This window comes from Vicugna pacos, chromosome 18 (genome assembly GCF_048564905.1).
Source record: "Vicugna pacos chromosome 18, VicPac4, whole genome shotgun sequence".
Lineage (NCBI taxonomy): Eukaryota > Metazoa > Chordata > Mammalia > Artiodactyla > Camelidae > Vicugna > Vicugna pacos.
The window spans coordinates 26042319-26060433 of record NC_133004.1 but is presented as its reverse complement, the minus strand read 5'-3'; the positions used below and the strand labels follow the sequence as shown (position 1 = coordinate 26060433).

The 18115-nt window shown below is 33.8% G+C and overlaps 1 protein-coding gene across 5 annotated transcripts in view; it reads left to right on the top strand.

The window, feature by feature from the left end:
• The window catches only part of SMG1 (SMG1 nonsense mediated mRNA decay associated PI3K related kinase), an 87773-nt gene that overhangs the window by 22364 nt on the left and 47294 nt on the right, over nucleotides 1–18115 (top strand). For all 5 annotated transcript variants that reach the window (XM_072942676.1, XM_072942674.1, XM_072942678.1 and 2 more), the window contains 15 exons: nucleotides 571–731; nucleotides 1303–1458; nucleotides 3429–3565; nucleotides 4539–4597; nucleotides 5604–5817; nucleotides 8049–8174; nucleotides 8589–8661; nucleotides 9326–9423; nucleotides 10617–10790; nucleotides 12646–12870; nucleotides 14108–14209; nucleotides 14884–15153; nucleotides 16665–16795; nucleotides 16959–17120; nucleotides 17566–17684. In XM_072942676.1, coding sequence (XP_072798777.1) covers nucleotides 571–731; nucleotides 1303–1458; nucleotides 3429–3565; nucleotides 4539–4597; nucleotides 5604–5817; nucleotides 8049–8174; nucleotides 8589–8661; nucleotides 9326–9423; nucleotides 10617–10790; nucleotides 12646–12870; nucleotides 14108–14209; nucleotides 14884–15153; nucleotides 16665–16795; nucleotides 16959–17120; nucleotides 17566–17684 — 2207 coding nt within the window. The remainder of the gene's footprint in view (nucleotides 1–570; nucleotides 732–1302; nucleotides 1459–3428; nucleotides 3566–4538; nucleotides 4598–5603; nucleotides 5818–8048; nucleotides 8175–8588; nucleotides 8662–9325; nucleotides 9424–10616; nucleotides 10791–12645; nucleotides 12871–14107; nucleotides 14210–14883; nucleotides 15154–16664; nucleotides 16796–16958; nucleotides 17121–17565; nucleotides 17685–18115) is intronic.

The following is an 18115-nucleotide window of genomic DNA, read 5'->3' as shown; positions in this document are numbered from 1 at the left end:
AGAGAGAGAGAGAGAGAGAGAGAGAGAGAGAATGCCACATTGCCATGAGGTAGTACTTTAAAAATAATTTGGTAACGCATTGCCCCTGCCTATTAGGTTGCCAGTGTTTTTTTTATTTTTGTGACTGGGAAGACTGTAGTTTTCCCATGGATTAACCCTCTCCCGGCAGGAGGAGATTTAGGAAGAATTATTCCTTTTATTAAGTCATGTGAAAAGAATCCCAGACCAGGGTGACCAACTGTCTCAGTTTGTCTGGCAATGAGGGAATTCCTAGGACGTGGAAATTTCAGTGCTAAACCTTGTTTTGAGGAAAGCAGGATGAGTTGGTTACCTATTCCTGATAGTTACTCATATTTCTAATTGGGTCTTTAGAATAGCAGGAGGGACTAAAAAGCTGGTATTTCATCCACTGACAATCCCTTCCCTGTTGAAAGACTTCGTATTAGACACTGGAGTGCTTACTTATAATAGTAATGAGAAGAGAGACGCTTGTATAAAAGAAAGATTTGTAATTTGGGTTGTTAAAATGCTTGTTTAAAGTTGTAACCTTATACCCTTCTCTCTTTGCAGAACTGATAGTGCATCAGCCGACCCAGATAATTTAAAATATTCTTCATCCAGAGATAGGGGTGGGTCTTCTTATGGACTGCAACCTTCAAATTCAGCTGTGGTGTCTCGGCAAAGGCACGATGATACCAGAGTCCACGCTGACATACAGAATGACGAAAAGGGTATATATATTTCCTTCCTAGAGGCATTTTTGTGTGTGTGTTTGTTTTTTTAAACATCCTGCCTCTCCCTCCTTCACTCCTCTCTTTCTTCTAATATGTTTAAAATATAAATATTAAACACAGTGCCAGTTTTGAAACTTCATAAGTTTACTCCCTTAACTGAGAAAAACTTTTGAATGTACTTTTCACACGCGCAATATGTAAATGCAGTTTCCTTGTCCCCTGAAATACAGTATTATCACTAAGACCGTAGTCTTTCCTGACTACAGCTTCTCCTCTAGACTTCTAAACTTTTAAAGTGCAAAATCTGAGTTAATTTAGTTTTCATTTCCCTTATATAACTTCTGCTGAAGACAACACAGTGGAATCAAGGTATGCATCACAGGGAAAGAGTAGAAGCAAAGGCTGGTAAGCTGCAGATTGGATCATAAGAATCTAAACTGTCAGGAATTGATTGAGTGAAACCAAGAGCCCTATTGAAATAACGTAAATGTTGCTGTCTTTAGGTGGCTACAGTGTCAATGGAGGATCTGGGGAAAATACTTATGGTCGTAAATGTTGCTGTCTTTAGGTGGCTACAGTGTCAATGGAGGATCTGGGGAAAATACTTATGGTCGGAAGTCGTTGGGGCAAGAGCTGAGAGTTAACAATGTGACCAGCTCTGAGTTCACCAGTATTCAGCATGGCAGTCGTGCGTTAGCCATCAAAGACATGAGGAAATCACAGGGTAAGGCTGGGCCAACTGCGGGCAATCACACAAACCTCCACCGAGACGTTTCTTAAATGCCTAATTTCGTACCAATACCTTGCACATGTGTGAGTTGGTTTAGCTTACTGTGAGTTGAAAAACATGTGCAGGTGATAATTGTTTGCATTCCTTTTCCTGTGAACTGTTTCCTAGAGTAAATTCCCACAAGAAAGGTTTTTAATGCTTTAAAAAAGAGAATTCTCTTAAAGTAAGATTGGGAGACTGGGTAAGATGTTAAAGAAAGGATTTTCCTTATTATGGTGAATACTGTGTGGTGTATAGTAGGCTCTTACTGCAGCAAGTCCTTGAACTCTAGGGCATGGTGAGGGTATGGGTGTTTATGGAGTGGGCCTTTTTCTAAAGTTAAATACACAGTGACCTACTTCTGCCTATAACACAAGCCTCAATGTATAGGTAAAGGGTCTTGAAAATTCATGGGATTAGAGGTAATGATGATCATTTTTTTTTTCTAAAAGAGAAATTTGTTTTATTGGTAGAGCTGATTAAGAAATCAATATTTCTGGTTTATACACTCTGTCGGATATACTTACTCTTGGGGCATTTAGATTATGACCATTTTTTCCCAGTGAGGGGTATGAGTTGTGTGTATCTTGGTGAATATCTTTGGGTATATAGCTTTATTTAAATATAGCTTTTGAAAAATAATTTAAGTAAATTTTCAAAAGTGGAATGACTAGTCTAAGCTGTGTTTTTTTCTTTTTTCTTTTTTAAATTGAAGTATAGTTGATTTATAATGTTATGTTAGTTCAGGTGTATAGCAAAATGATTCAGTTATACATTTAAATATGTATTCTTTTTCAGATTCTTTTCCATTATATATTATTACAAGAAACTGAATATAGTTTCCTGTGCTATACAGTAGGTCCTTGTTTATCTGGTTTATATATAGTGGTGTGTTATCTGTTACTCTGAAACTCGTAATTTATCCTTCCCCCATCTATACTGTTTCTTAAAAGTGTTTAAAGTCTTAGATTTAGGTGTGATAGAGTTAGAAAGGGACTCTAAAGCTAATTTAGTCTAGTTCCTCCTTACAGGCTCAGAGTTACACAGTTTGCTAGTGGTGAAACTGTAAATAGAGCCTAGATGTCCTGACTAGTAACCTAAAGACATTTTTGGTATTCATCCTTACTGAAATACTCTGTAGGCTAGGGACTTTCAAAAATCTCATTCCTTCTCTGAGATGTTATACTTTCTTTTAGTATCAGTTTTCCTTTCATGCTTTAGAGAAAAATGAAACTGTCAGACCCTTTAATGTAGTTTGTGTTAACGTACACTGGTTAATTATGATAAATAGCACAGCTGAAAATTTAAAAAGAAAAATTTAGTCCTTAAATGCATCTTTATTAGCGTTCTTGCTTGTTCTTTTTATTAAAAAAGGGAAGAAAAGTTTGATTTGCCGCTTTCCTATGACAATGTGCCTTGCACATGGTAGGTGGTAATTAGACATTGGTTGAACTGAATGTGTGATTGCAGTGCACCAAAACTTTGTCCTAGGAAAATGATGATGATGTGAACAGGCGACTCCCCTCCAGTGAGAGACCTAGGTGAGAAATAGAAGCATATAGCATGTTTCTGCCTGATAAAGACTTTATCCCTAACCTATAGAAATTTCTTACCCATTCACACTTTTACATGGATGTTGAAAACAGTTTGGAACAGATCCAAAAAAATAATTTCTAAGCATTTTTTTCTCTGTCAGTTGATCCTGTGGAATGAGGTATTTGCTTAGGTTTATCTTTTTTGAGGATCTGTGCCTGACAGTGTGCTGGGGCTGGGTTTGTAGTGATGAACAAAAGTGTTATAGGATCTCCATTCACTGAGCTTTTATTGTCCAGTGGACTCTGATTTTTGATATACTTCGAAATATTTGGACTGTAAAATTTCTATGCTAATTCATACTCAGTGGATAAAATGTATATTATGTACAGAGCGATCGATGTCTTATTCTGATGAGTCTCGACTGTCGAATCTTCTTCGGAGGATCACCCGGGAAGACGACAGAGACCGAAGACTGGCTACTGTAAAGCAGTTGAAAGAATTTATTCAGCAACCAGAAAATAAGCTGGTGAGTATAATATGTTTGGAAATGTTGATAAGTTTTGTATTTCCGTAGTACAGTAGCTAATGTTATCTGGAGTGGTTTAAGAAGGGAAAAGGTTTGCTTCTAAGGAAAAAATAACAGGGATTTCATATTCAAGGTTAATTTGGCCTGTATTATGATGATCTATAACTTAATGCCCCTAAAGTGTAATTTATCTACAGATGTTGGATCCATGTTGGTTCCTTCTGCAATAAAGTGCTTTTAACCTTTAACACGTTTATTCTGCTGTCCTCAGAATTTTTTTTACCGTGTTCCAGGACAAGACTATCTCTTTGTTTTTCATATGTGAAATTGGGGTAGAGGGTACATACTTTATTCATGGGTAAGTTTGATCTGGTGGCCAGGGCTAAATAAACAGGAAAACAACAAAGTGCAGGAACAGTTGCAAATTTCTTTCCCCTCAAGTAATTCTCCTAATGTTAAATTAAGAACTTGATATGGAACAGGAGAAAATGAATGAAAATAGTATAGTGAATCAAATAACATATGGTCCAAAGCAAGCTTCTTCTATCTGTCCTTCCCCATTTTATTATGAAAATTTAAAAATACGCAGCAAATCGAAAGAATTTTACAGTGAATACCATAGCATCTAAATTCTGTCATTAACACTTTACCATATTGCTTTCTCATATATCTCTCTACTTAATCAATTCATGTTTTTAAAAAATCCATTTCACAGTAAATAAAACAAGCTTTTTGAGCTTATTTTTTTCATTGGTGATCATGGCTGTATATTTCCTGTGGATAAATTTCTGTTAGAGTCTGAAAGGAAACTTATGTCACACCTGATATATGCTGATTGGGGCCTGGGAATAATAAGGAAAGTAAGGTGCTGTGCAATTATAATTTGGAGGGGAACACAAGTTAAAAAAAAAAAAGTACACAATATTATTCTTAAAAGAATAGGAATCTGAAGTTTTTATTAATTTTTTTTAAGGTACTAGTTAAACAGTTGGATAATATCTTGGCTGCTGTACATGATGTGCTTAATGAAAGGTAAGTAATTTAAAAGACTTTAAAATACATTTTTAGAAATTACTAAACATATACAAGAAGATAAATTCATTGACTTTATATTTATGAACATCTATTTAATATTTCACTGTGTTCTTTTCTCATCTTTATTTGTTGTTTATACATTAATTACCACTGAATACAAATGGAATCCACTTGAAAGGGAAAGCCATTCTTTTTTTTTTTTTAATTTATCAGCATGACTGAATAATTGAGGATTGACTTGTAGAATGACATAAACTCTTAATGCAAGCATGAATGAATGCAATTAACTTCTGTAAACTAGAGCATTTTGAAACTGCTTAGAGAGTAGAGGTAAAAGGGAGCGTCCTTCTTTGGGCAACAGTGGATTCAAGCCAGCTATTCTCTGAGATTACTGGGGTTCTCCAAAGGTGTGCAGTCATTTCTTCCTATGCTGATTCCCAAAGAATTGCAGTGTTGGAAAGCATCCAAAACTCGTCTCAGCAGGGCATAACCTTACTGCTTTTTGATGGTTTTATTTTATATAGTTAATCATTAATATTATACTTAATTCAGTGTTATCCTTTTTAAGCTTATTGTATTTAACTATTACCATTTCCTATTTTATAATTCTTACATATTGAACATTACATAGTAAGAAATTATATAGTGTGTTTTATCTGATCACTTTTTGCTGCCCTTTTCTATGAATCCGTTAATGTAGTTGGAGATGGAATTTGAAGCCCAAGTTTTATATTTCTAGGCCTATCCTTACTATTTGTAAAGAATTGACTCTATAAAAGAAAATATAAAGTCTAAAAAAGGTACTTTGGGGTACTGCAGGATACAGAGAATACTTAAAGTGGCTACAACTTCAACCTTTTGTGTAGTTTGAATAGAAATTAAAAAATTATTTAAGACATTGTGTTGTAAGATGTATCTATCGTTCTTGTCATCTTGGAAAACTTAAGCTTTTTGTGTGTTTTGTTTCTTTGTGTTCTTGTTGTTTGCATTAAAATAAACACAGTAGCAAATTGCTTCAGGAGTTGAGACAGGAGGGAGCTTGCTGTCTTGGCCTTCTTTGTGCTTCTCTGAGTTACGAGGCCGAGAAGATCTTCAAATGGATCTTTAGCAAATTTAGCTCATCTGTAAAAGATGAAGTTAAACTGCTCTACTTATGCGCCACCTACAGAGCATTAGAGACTGTAGGAGAGAAGAAAGCCTTTTCATCTGTAATGCAGGTAAGAGTGGGCGGGGGGGATTGATGATTGGCTTGGGGAAAAAGTTGTCCTTAACATACAGCCTTGAAGGGGAGCTTGAAGAAAGGAAACTTAGAATAGGGGTTATCTAGTGACAGTACATATGATGTAAATAGAATTCCCTTTTCTGAATTTGAGGAAATGATACACATTAAAGGTAGATTTTAAATATTATTATTATTATTATTATTATTTAATTTTGTCTTTTAGGTTTTTTGGAAGCTTTCCTTTGAATTTACTTGGTACTAGAATCATTTGTAGATTTGGAAATAGAATCTCCATGAGGAAAGCCAGATAGACTGGGACTTCACATTTTTTTGAAGGAGACAAAAACTAAACATCACAACTTACTTCAGGCGTTCTTACGTTTGATAATATGTCAAAAATTCTAATTCCATGTGATATAAAATTGTGTATCTGAATTATTAAAAAAATCATTCCCAATTTAATTTTGAGCAAAGTTATAAGTAATTAATTTTTTATTGAGCCAATGTTTTTAAAAATTAAGATTTGGTATTTTTAGGTTTATTTGATATCTTTATTTTTGCTTTTTTTTTTAACAATTCATGATATATTTTATTTTGGTTAATTAAAAAACATGAGAAATTATTCTGCTCTTTAAAAATTTCATTTTTCCTTGTGTAAGAGATGATGAAAAGAATTTTGGGAAGGATTCATAAAATTATCTGTAATTAACAAGCATAACACCAAATTTGGCTTATTCTGCATACATTTTTTATATTATGAACATTTACCCAAGTATTTATTTTGAAAAATTTCAAATCCACAAGAAAACAGATGGGACACTACAATAAACACCTATGTATCTTTTACCTAGAACTGTTACTTACTAACATTTTGCTACAGTTTTATTTCTACACATACACATATGCACAATTTTTTGTTGAACCATTTGAAAATAAATTACACACATCATGATGGTTTACCCCAAAATACTTCAGCATACATCTCCTAAGATTAAGACTAATCTCCTGTATAACAACAATATTAAAATCATACCTAAGAAAATTAATTTTATCACATAATACAATCCATATTCAAATTTAGCGATTGCCACTAGATGCCTTTTACAGCTTTTGTCTTACCTGAGCCAGGATCCTATCAAGATTCATGCACTGATGAATCTTTAATCTCTGAAAGATGGCAGTGTGCCTCTTTAATCTCTCCTAAGAAGATCAGTTCTCTGCACCTATTTTGTCTCCCTTATATTGTAGAAAGTTCTACTTTTTTGGGTTTGTCTGATTATTCCTTTTTGATTAGATTCAGTTCAAACATTTTGGTTATGAATCCTTCATGGGTTCATACTTATCATTTTATCATACTAGCAGGCACATGACTTCAGATTCACATAACTCTGAGATGGACAGTTTCATCTCCTGCTTAAGGTGATGACCAACCAGAACTTCCCATTGTGAAGGCTTATTTTTTTCTCCCTTTGTAATTAGTAATCTGGGCATGATACTCTGAGCCCCTCTGAATATCCTGTTTTTCTTTGTAATATTTCACTTGATTTTAGCGTCTGTTCATATTCTGTGCCTTGTGTAGATTATAACATTGGCTGTTGCAAAATGGTGATTTTCTAGTTCTAGCAGTCCTATATTTATAAAATCATTCTTTTGTGAAGAAGAGATTTCCTTTTGGGGAAAAAATGGGTTTTAACAGCTGCAAAATATTCTATAAGCAGTATGCCATATATTTATTTAAAAAATAAATTTATATATGGTGATAACATGAACCTGCATGTTACATTCATCCATTGGGGCCATGCTAATCTTCTCTAAGTCATTCCAAATTGAAGCAAGTACTGATACCTTAAAGCACAAATTGTACAGCATTTGCTATTTTGAATTGGAAAGTAATTCTGGTACTTTAAAGATAAGTTTTGCAAGCACATCTTAGTTTTGGTACTTGAAATTTTAATCACATCCATTGTATTGAAGAGAGCACTTATAAATAATGTAAACATGTTACTTAGGAATAATGTTAACAGACATTAAAGAAGGAAAAAATAGTATTTGTTTTCAGCCTAATATATTAGTGGATTGAAAAGTATGGGGAACTGAAACCATAGAATTTATTTCTTTGATATCATAGTCAGTTTTGAATATAGTCACTCTTAAATAATGAACCTAATTTGCTTATTTTCTCCCCATTTTCTTAAATGTTCACAGTTTGTAACTTTTATTTTTTAGCTTGTAATGACCAGCCTGCAGTCCATTCTTGAAAATGTGGATACACCAGAATTACTTTGCAAATGTGTTAAGTGCATTCTTTTGGTAGCTCGATGTTACCCTCATATTTTCAGCACTAATTTTAGGGTGAGTTCCCTGACCCCTTCTTTTCAGATCATGAGGTGAGCGATTGGTTGAATGTATGAGGACTTGGGATAGTAGATAGAAAACAAACTTCTGTTCCTTCACATATAATCAGTGATGTTTTAGGGCCCAGGATTGAATGATCTAATAACATTGTTTTTATAAAAAATACCACTTGTACTTGCTGACACCAATACCTTAAGATATTAAAGAAAAAAAATAATTTCATTAGTGTCATAAACAAAATTCCATTCTTCTACCCTGTCCCCCAACCCTAACCCCCTTTAAGTTCGTATAATGTCTAGCAGGTAGGATATAAAATGCTCTTTCTAGGATCTCTGACTATGAAATGGTCCATAGGTGGAGTAGCAGTAAGACCTTAAAATGACTGGTTCCCTTCTCTTTGTCTTCATCCAGGATACAGTTGATATATTAGTCGGATGGCATATAGATCATACTCAGAAACCTTCGCTCACACAGCAGGTGTCTGGTGAGTCATTCAGAATATACCAGTCACTTAAATATTGTGGAAGGAGTGCTAGTCCCTTAAAGACCAGTGGTTAATTAACTGTTTTTTGATAATGCAAGAAAAATAATTGCTTCAGAGAAATATTTTGGTGAAGATTACTTGTTAGCTAAATGTATCTTTTCAAAGGAAAAATGTTCCAGGTGCTATAGTTTCTCATAGTTCATTTGGTACAATAAACTTCTGAAGTTAGGATATACAGGTGAGAGTAGTTCATTCAGTTCCGCTGGTGAGTGAGTGGTTCCATTTTCACTGGCGAGATGAATGTACACTTTTGGTGGCCAGGTGTGGCCCTGGAGAAGAAAGCCAGGCTGGTCGTATATTGTGGCATTCTAGTCTAAGCCATGTGTGTAGTGACAGTATGGATATTAAATCCGCTTTAAAAAATGAGAACATGAGGTTGTATTTTAATTTCTGGGGAATTTTTATTTCTGCAGCATTAAAAGAGGTAGTGATTAATCATTAGTATATTTAAGTTAACAGTCCTAATTTTATTTTGTAGGGCATATTTAAAGGATGGGCAACTTGAAAACTAAGATCCCTTTTAAAGGAAGTCTCAAATATTTTTTTTTTAACTTGGACTTAAAAATTTTTTCTACTCTTTCAAAATTTCTTACATGCTTTCTAGGGTGGTTGCAGAGTTTGGAGCCATTCTGGGTAGCCGATCTTGCATTTTCTACCACTCTTCTTGGTCAGTTTCTGGAGGACATGGAGGCATATGCTGAGGTGAGTAAATAAAAATACTAAGACATTTCCTAAAATTCAGTTAAGAAGAAAACAAAAATAGAAGTCTAAAGCAGGGCAGATTTATTTTAAAATAATTCAGATCACCTAACATTTAAGCAAAAATTGTAAGACCACTGCAATTAAAAATGTTTTTTCCAGATGCTTTGAAGTTACTAGTAAAATTACTGGAAGGACAAAGAACAATGCATGCCTAATTTCCCAAAGCTTGAAATAATTTTGATAGCTGGTAGTTTTCTGAAGACATTTTCTTCAGCTGTATTTCTCTTGTATTTTTGGTTATGAAAAGGGCGAATTGATGTTGTAGAAAAGCCCATAAAGACTTTCCTTTTTCTTATTTTGGGAATCTTGGATCTGGCTTCAGAGGACAAGGCTTGGCTTCAGCCCCCTTTTGAGTATGACACTTAACAGTGTTGCTGAAGTTTGTTACTGGTTCTCAGATTTCCTGGCCACCGTCATGGCTTAAATCTCATGTCTGAATCTCTTAATGTTTGTTCCTTACTCAGATGGTAATTAGCATGATTCTTTTTTGGTGATCAGGCCTTCTGTAAAGATTTAGCTTCATCTTTTCTTTATACTTTCGCTGTTTGTAGCAAACAATTAAATTCACTACTTTTAACTGTGCCTGTCTGTTTGCTCCCTTTCAGAGAAAAGTGAGGGAATATTTTGCTTTCCACATGCTTCTTTACCCCCACAGCTAGGATGTTTTGGTTCCTAGCTCATCTTTAAAACTGATCTGCTCATCAACCACCCGTTCTAGTTTGTCGAGACTTCCCTTTGATATCCCTCAGATCTAACTTTCTTCGGTTGTTTTGGTGCTTAATTATATGTAGGCATATATTAATTCTAGTACCTCATTTTTTGCTTATCTTTTCCTTTGAGTATATCTAATTTCCTCAACTAGATTATAAAACTAGGATAGTTCTTATAATGTTGTATAGTTTTTAAGACCAACCCTTTCATTGTTCAGGTTCAACGTATTGTTGAGTTGACTGGCTCAAAGAATACCTGGAATGACATTGTTAGCAAAAACCAATTCAGGAGTGGCAAAAATTTCTGACTTTATTTGTAAAAATCTATCATAAAGTTAATTGATTTAAAAATTGGGAGTTGCTTTTTGTTTGTTTTTTAAACAATGTCCTACTTCGGTAAGAATGCTGTGAATTCACATCTAGGACCTCAGCCATGTGGCCTCTGGGGAGTCAGTGGATGAAGACGTTCCTCCTCCATCAGTGTCCCTACCAAAGCTGGCAGCGCTTCTTCGGGTATTCAGTACTGTGGTGAGGAGCATTGGGGAACGTTTCAGCCCAATTCGGGGTCCACCGATTACTGAGGCATATGTAACAGATGTAAGTTTTAGTAGTCTTTAGTATCACCAGAAAATTGCTTTTTATTTTAAATTCTTCTCTTTACCTAGTGAACTATGTTATTAACCCTTCCTTTGTTTAGCACGTATGTATGTGTCTGGCTACTTTCTTAAATAGCCAGAAAAGTACAGAATTCCATATCCCACTCTCCCTCATCCCCCTAATCTCCCCATGAAAAAAAAGTCCACTCTGAATTTTTAAATGTCCATGAACTTTTCTTTTAGGGGGTCCTTTGTAGGTCCATTTAGTCTTGTTCTTAATACATACTTTTAAATCTTTAATTTTTTACTAATAATTAATTTTTGCTTTTAAATTATTGTGTCTCCTTTTAGTTTTCAAATACTAAGAATAACATGTATAGAGAAACTCCCGAAAAGTAATTTTCTTTAAGCATGACAGGATTAAATAACTTGATAGCCTGACATCAAAGGCTATAAAGATATAAGAACTTAAAATATGTAGTAGTCTGAGACCAATTATTGAGGTGGCTAGATTGCCACATTTCAGCAGCCCCAGGTGTCAGCTGTATGATATTACAGTCCAGTGAGTGGTTCATTATAATGGATGTGAGAAATGAACCTCCATCCTTAAACTCTACATGAATGAATAAGAAGGGTGAAACCTGTGTGATAAAGTCATAAAAGATTTAACCTAAATGATTAAACTTTTACGGTTAGAATAAAATTTTAGTTTTTATGACCATTTACTTTTGTTGAACACATTGCTAGATAAAGTAGAACATTAATTACATATGTAATTCTAGATAAGTTAATTGTGTTTTTCAGCAGAAATGTCAGATCCTGAAGATAATTAAAACCAGCATGTTGATATTTTAAAACTGATTAGAATGGCTTAATATTTTTACATGACTTTGTCAGTATTGAAATAAAAGTGGATGTAAACCAAAAGGAAAGAAACATACTATTTCTAGGATATTTTATATATTAAATGTACTCTTTTATGAAGGTCTTTTAGACCTTTTAAACTTCCATGTAGGTTTAAAAAAACTTCTGTGATAGTGGTTGTTGAATATTACAGAAAATTTTAAATACTTTTTGTATCAATTTGTTCTATTTTTTCCCAAGTTATTTTTAATAGGAATTTAGTACATTAATGTTGACTATTATAGTTTAGTGGGGTTTTTGGTAGGAAATGAAAAGATTTTCATAATCCTGAAATAAGTATTATATATTATGAATGAGAGTATTCATCTTTACAAAGAGACCATCAGCACATGAACTTTCATAAGCTAAAGCTGTCTTGGATAACTAGTTTTAAAGGATTGATTAAAAGCCCAAGTGCTGCAGGGAGCTATGTTCAGTATCTTGTAATAACCTTTAATGAAAAAGAATATGAGAGTGAATGTGTGTATGCATATACATGACTGGGACACTGTGCTGTACACCAGAAATTGACACATTGTAACTGACTGTACTTCAATTAAAAAAAAAACCCAAATGCTAGACCATGGAAAGTTATTCTCATGTCAGGTTACTCCCATGCTGTTCTGAGTGTATTTTATGATTATTTTAAGGATTCTCAAGTTTAGCCATTTAGTGACTTTGGTGGGGTGTAGGAACTGGGTATGAGGGAAGTACAGGATGGCAAATTCCATTTCCTGTCATTATAGTACTTGAGAATTCTTTAAGCAAGATCCTTTTTGCGTACTGTACCAATGACACCCTTGTTATCCAACCACTGAGAACTAGAATATTAAGAGACTATTGAGAAGGCAGACAGTTAATTTTCAGTTAAAATGGAATTAAACAGAAAATATTTTCTTACTCTGTGGAAGAATAAATGTTTTTAAAAAGCTGCTTGTTTTCCCCATTTGCAGGTTCTGTACAGAGTAATGAGATGTGTGACGGCTGCAAACCAAGTGTTTTTTTCTGAGGCTGTGTTGACAGCTGCTAATGAGTGTGTTGGTGTTTTGCTCGGCAGCTTGGATCCTAGCATGACTATACGTTGTGACATGGTCATTACATATGGATTAGATCAACTGGAGAATTGCCAGACTTGTGGTACAGATTATATCATCTCAGTCTTGAATTTACTCACATTGGTACATGAATTCTTTTTTGTTGCCTTTTAATATATTGATTCAGACCCTTAAATTTAAATTGATATGGAAGAAATTAAGACCTTGTTGGGTTTTTTGCATTAATTAGTCTTATTTGTATAACCTAGTTTTTTGCCCTATTACCTATTTACTTGTAGTGTTTAATAGCTCATCCCAGTGTAGCTTTATTCATTTTTTGGATGAAATTATCATCCTTCACAAGACTATCTAGCACTCCTGATAAATACTTTATAGAGAAGGTACTTGATAGCTATTTTGAAAAACCCTGTTATGTTTTGTTTCCCATATTAAACTTCTTTTTATAGTTTTTATTCTTTTTTAACCATAAATATTCCCCCTCTCTCCATCGTTTACTATGGACATTTTGAACCATTTTTTAGAAAATGTAGAATAGTGTGTAATGAATCTCTGCATACTTAATACTCAGTTTCTATAGTTAAAAACAAATGGCCCATGTGGTTTCACCTAGGCCTCCTACTCTCTGCCTCCTCCTTGCTCTCCCTCCATCCACAATGGGATAATTTCAAAGCAAATTCTAGAAGACATTGTGCTGAATGTTTCTGCCATAGTTAACACTTAACCTTTGCCAGTGTAAAAAAATAACCCCTGATTAAGTGTAAATATAGATACATGATTTAGGTATCTAAACATTTTAATGTCAACAATGTTAAGGCCTTAAAATATAACATTATTTTTTAATTTAATAATAGACCATTTTCCAGAGCTGTTTTTAGGTTTACAGAAAAATTAAGCAGAAAGTACAGAGTTCCCATATAACCTCTCCCCATAGTACTTTCCTCTGTTATTATTAATATCTTGCTTTACTGTGGTACATTTATTAGTACTGATGAGCTAAGTTGACACAGTATTATTAACTGAAGTCCACAGTTTACTTTAGGATTCACTCTCTGTATTGTGCATTTTGTGGGTTTTGACAAATGTGTGGTGCTGTGTATTCACCATTATGCTGTCATACAGATTAGTTCCACTGCCCTAAAAGTCCCTTGTGTTCCTCCCATTCCCTCTTCTCAGATGACTGACAACCACTGATCTTCTTACTGTCTCCATAGTTTTGCCTTTTCTAGAGTGTCATACAGTTAGAATGCTACAGTATGTAGCCTTTCCAGATTGGCTTTTTTCCTTTAGCAATATGCATTTAAGACTTGTCCATATTCTTTTGTGAACTGATAGCTCATTTCCTTTTATTTTGTTCTTTTAGATTGTTGAACAGATAAATACAAAACTGCCATCATCATTTGTAGAAAAACTATTTATACCGTCATCTAAACTACTATTTTTGCGTTATCATAAAGAAAAAGAGGTAAGTGACACACTGATTGGACTTTTGATGACTTAGGTCATTGAAGAATTTGACTTGTGTTACTTAATAGGCTGCATAAATCAAATTGAAATGATAAATATTTGATTTAAATATAGAAATTATAATGATTCACTTAATATTTGTTGACTGCATACTGTGTACCTGGATGGAGTGATGTGCCAGATAGTTTTTCCAGATTTCCATCATTTGTTTTTGTTAAATTTATTAAATTTTCATAAAGGCCAAACAGATGTGTTTGTGAAATTATAAATGCAGAAGTTCTGTGTATGTTTTAAATATAACTTCATTATTTCCTAACTGACTCCCAGTCAAAGCCATTATATAGACTTTCCAAGTAGCTGTAGTAACACCTATCTTAATGAACTGCTGTTTGTATATGTTTTGATACTGGCTTAAAAGAAAAAAAGACCTTTTAAGAAATTAAACATCATCATTTGTAATTTAGACGACCTTTTTTTTGGTAATAAGGCTTTATAGATTTTAAAAAGCTTACTGATATATGTAGGTACCCTAAGTTACTTTTTTAAAATTTAAGGTCTTTGGTGTTTTGGACAGTGAATTTATCAATCTTAAACTGATTTTCATCATCACCATTATGCAGATAGTAATTTGCTTTCCATTTAATTTTCATTTGCCTGAATTCTCTTTTTAAGGTTGTTGCTGTTGCCCATGCTGTTTATCAAGCAGTGCTCAGCCTGAAGAATATTCCTGTTTTGGAGACTGCCTATAAATTAATTTTGGGAGAAATGACTTGTGCCCTGAACAACCTGCTACATAGTCTACAACTTCCTGATGCCTGTTCTGAAATAAAACATGAGGCTTTTAAGAATCATGTATTCAATGTAGACAATGCAAAATTTGTAGTTATATTTGACCTCAGTGCTCTGACTACAATTGGAAATGCTAAAAACTCACTAATTGGGGTGAGTCTTTACTTGTAATGGCTTTGCTTTGTCCACATTTAAGCCTCTTCTCATTGCATGTTAAATGTTTCATTTGCTATCACGGCAGTGCGTCTACAGAATCAGAACAAATGGCTAATATTTTGGACATACCTGGATAACTAAAGTTGACAGGAATATTTTCTTGCCATGTTTAGCTCTCACCTTCCTTTATAGGTTTTTTTGTGTTTTTTTTTTTTTTTTTTTTTAGAAAATTCTTAATGCTTTCTCCTGTTTACTCTAGCATGCTTGTAGAAAATTTGTCAACATTTTCCACAGGACAGATTTGTATAGTTCTTTTAGTATGCAACCCCTTCTTCCTTTGGTATTTTTTTCCTGCTCCCCACTAGAGTTAGTGCTTGCATATGGTCCTTATTTTTTTACTACCTACGTTTTTCTAGGTGCATTCATATATTCTTGGGAAAAGATTAAAGATTTTATTCCTTTAAGAAATTTGAAGTGACCCTGCTTTTGATTTATAATTATTGGTATTATTGGTATATTTCTCCCTCCTATGGGACCTTGCAGGATTGAAAAACATATTATTTATAATGAAAAGTAATAGGATATAATTAAGAGGAATAATGTTTTCAAGAGAGAAGGAGGGAAGAGTCAAGATTTGATGTTTATACTTGCATGCTCTCCATATTGTTAGATTAGGTTGCCTTGTGTCCTTCCATAGCTGCTTTTTCCCTCTTTACTAGGTATGGCTTGTGTTGGAAGACTGTAGTAGACTCTTCCTTTCTTTGCATTCTAAAAATTTGATTGTTGAGGAATTCACATTGTGTTCATATTAGAAGAGGTTTACGTCCTTCTGGAAATGAGGAGGCGTGGGGATAGGGCAGTCAGGTGGAAAGGAGTATCTTAGCAATAGAAAGAAAAGGATGGAAAAAGCTTAGTGTGGCAGGGTGTGTCTTTTTTCTCATTGGACAGGGCAACTTGCCATTTGCAGTATATGGAAAATTAAGGAAGTTTGATCTGCATGGAAGGGTACAAGGGCTTTGTTTAGATCAGGGATTAGCAGACTACAACCCCGGACTAAATCCTGCTCAAGATCTTTTTTTTTTTTTAATCTTTATTGAGATAAAATTCACATATACAGTACCCATTTAAAGTTTACAATTCAATAATTTTTAAGTATATTCACAGAATTGTGCAATCATCACAAAATGTCACCCTTTTTTGTAAAGTTTTATTGGAACATAGCCACTTTCACTCCTATTTTTTTGTCTGTGACTGCTTTCTAACTGCAGTGGCAGAGTTGAGTTGGACATTGCAACAGAGGTGTCACGTGGCCTGCAAAAGCTAAGATGTTTACTCTTCACAAGAAGTGTTTGCTGATTCCAGGTTTAGTGTACCTAGATTGTTTTCAAATTTAAATATGTCATTTTAATTTTTCAAAATGTGTAGAGATGTTTTTTGAAAGATAAACTCTTTCTAAGCTTATGTATGTCTTGGAGGAGCCAAACATTTACTTTTTCATATCTCATCAGATGTGGGCACTGTCTCCAACTGTCTTTGCCCTCCTGAGTAAGAATCTGATGATTGTGCATGGTGACCTGGCTGTTCACTTCCCTGCCATTCAGTATGCAGTGCTCTACACGTTGTATTCTCATTGTACTAGGTAATGTATTTACAAATACTTCTTAAGGAAAACTTTTGTTTTTAAATTTTTTAAGGGGAAGATGGGCCCTTTAGAGTATACATTTTTTAAAAAAAGTGTTGATTTAACTTTGGAATTTCATTTTTTTAAGTGATAGATGAAAAGATTAAATTTTGTCTTGCAGGCATGACCACTTCATATCTAGTAGTCTTAGTTCTTCCTCCCCATCCTTGTTTGATGGAGCTGTGATTAGTACTGTAACAACAGCCACAAAAAAACATTTCTCAATTATATTAAATCTTCTGGGAATATTGCTTAAGAAAGATAATCTTAACCAGGACACAAGGTAACTAATATTTTATAATATATTAGTAACTGTTTCTAATTTTTATTAATTTGGCATTATAATTTGAGAAACGAAATGAAGACTAGTAAGGTGGGGTAGAGCAGATGCTTTACAATGAAACACTTTAAAATTTTGTTTTATTATTGAATCTAGAATTTCTTGTTCTTGAAAGAATTACATGAAACCTCTCCCTCCTGCAATATATTATAGACGAATGTTTCTGTAGAGATTTTAAAAGTTTTTTTGTTATAATATATGCTAGTTTGGGGAAATACTCTAAAAAGACAATTTTGACAAAGGGATTTCTATAGTTTTAATGTTTGTTTTTTATTGCTTGAGGTATTTAAAAAACCAAAAGAAAGCTAATGTAAAAATAATAGGTTTATTTAGGTTGTTTTTCTTTTTTCTTTTAGCTGTAAAGTCAATTGTATATTTTGCATTTCAGGAAACTATTGATGACCTGGGCTTTGGAAGTGGCTGTTTTGATGAAGAAGTCTGAAACATACGCACCTTTATTCTCTCTTCCATCTTTCCATAAATTTTGCAAAGGCCTTTTGGCTAACAGTAAGATTCTGTGTTTCTTTAACTTTGTTAATCAGTGCTTAAAAGGGATCTTTGATAATTGGAGAAAGATAGTCACTTCAGTGCTTTTCATGACTGGAAACGTATACTCCCCATTTTAATGACAGATGCGTAGTCTGTCTTAAATTTTTTTTTTGCCATTCTTAATATGTGAAAAAGAAGTTGTTTTTAAGTCGTTGTCACATTTTTAAGCTTATGTGAATGTTTATACGTTAAGTATACTTTAAAAACTTCCTTCAGAAAAAGGTTTGGGTGAAGGCTAGTCACCCTAAGTGGATTTTGTTGAATATATCATTTTCCGAAATGTTACCGCACGTGAGGGTTCCAGGCAGGAGTAGCCCCTCATTCATTGTAGACATTCATTGTTTGTTGAAATGAATGGGTTCAGAAAATTATGATATGCTGGCATATAA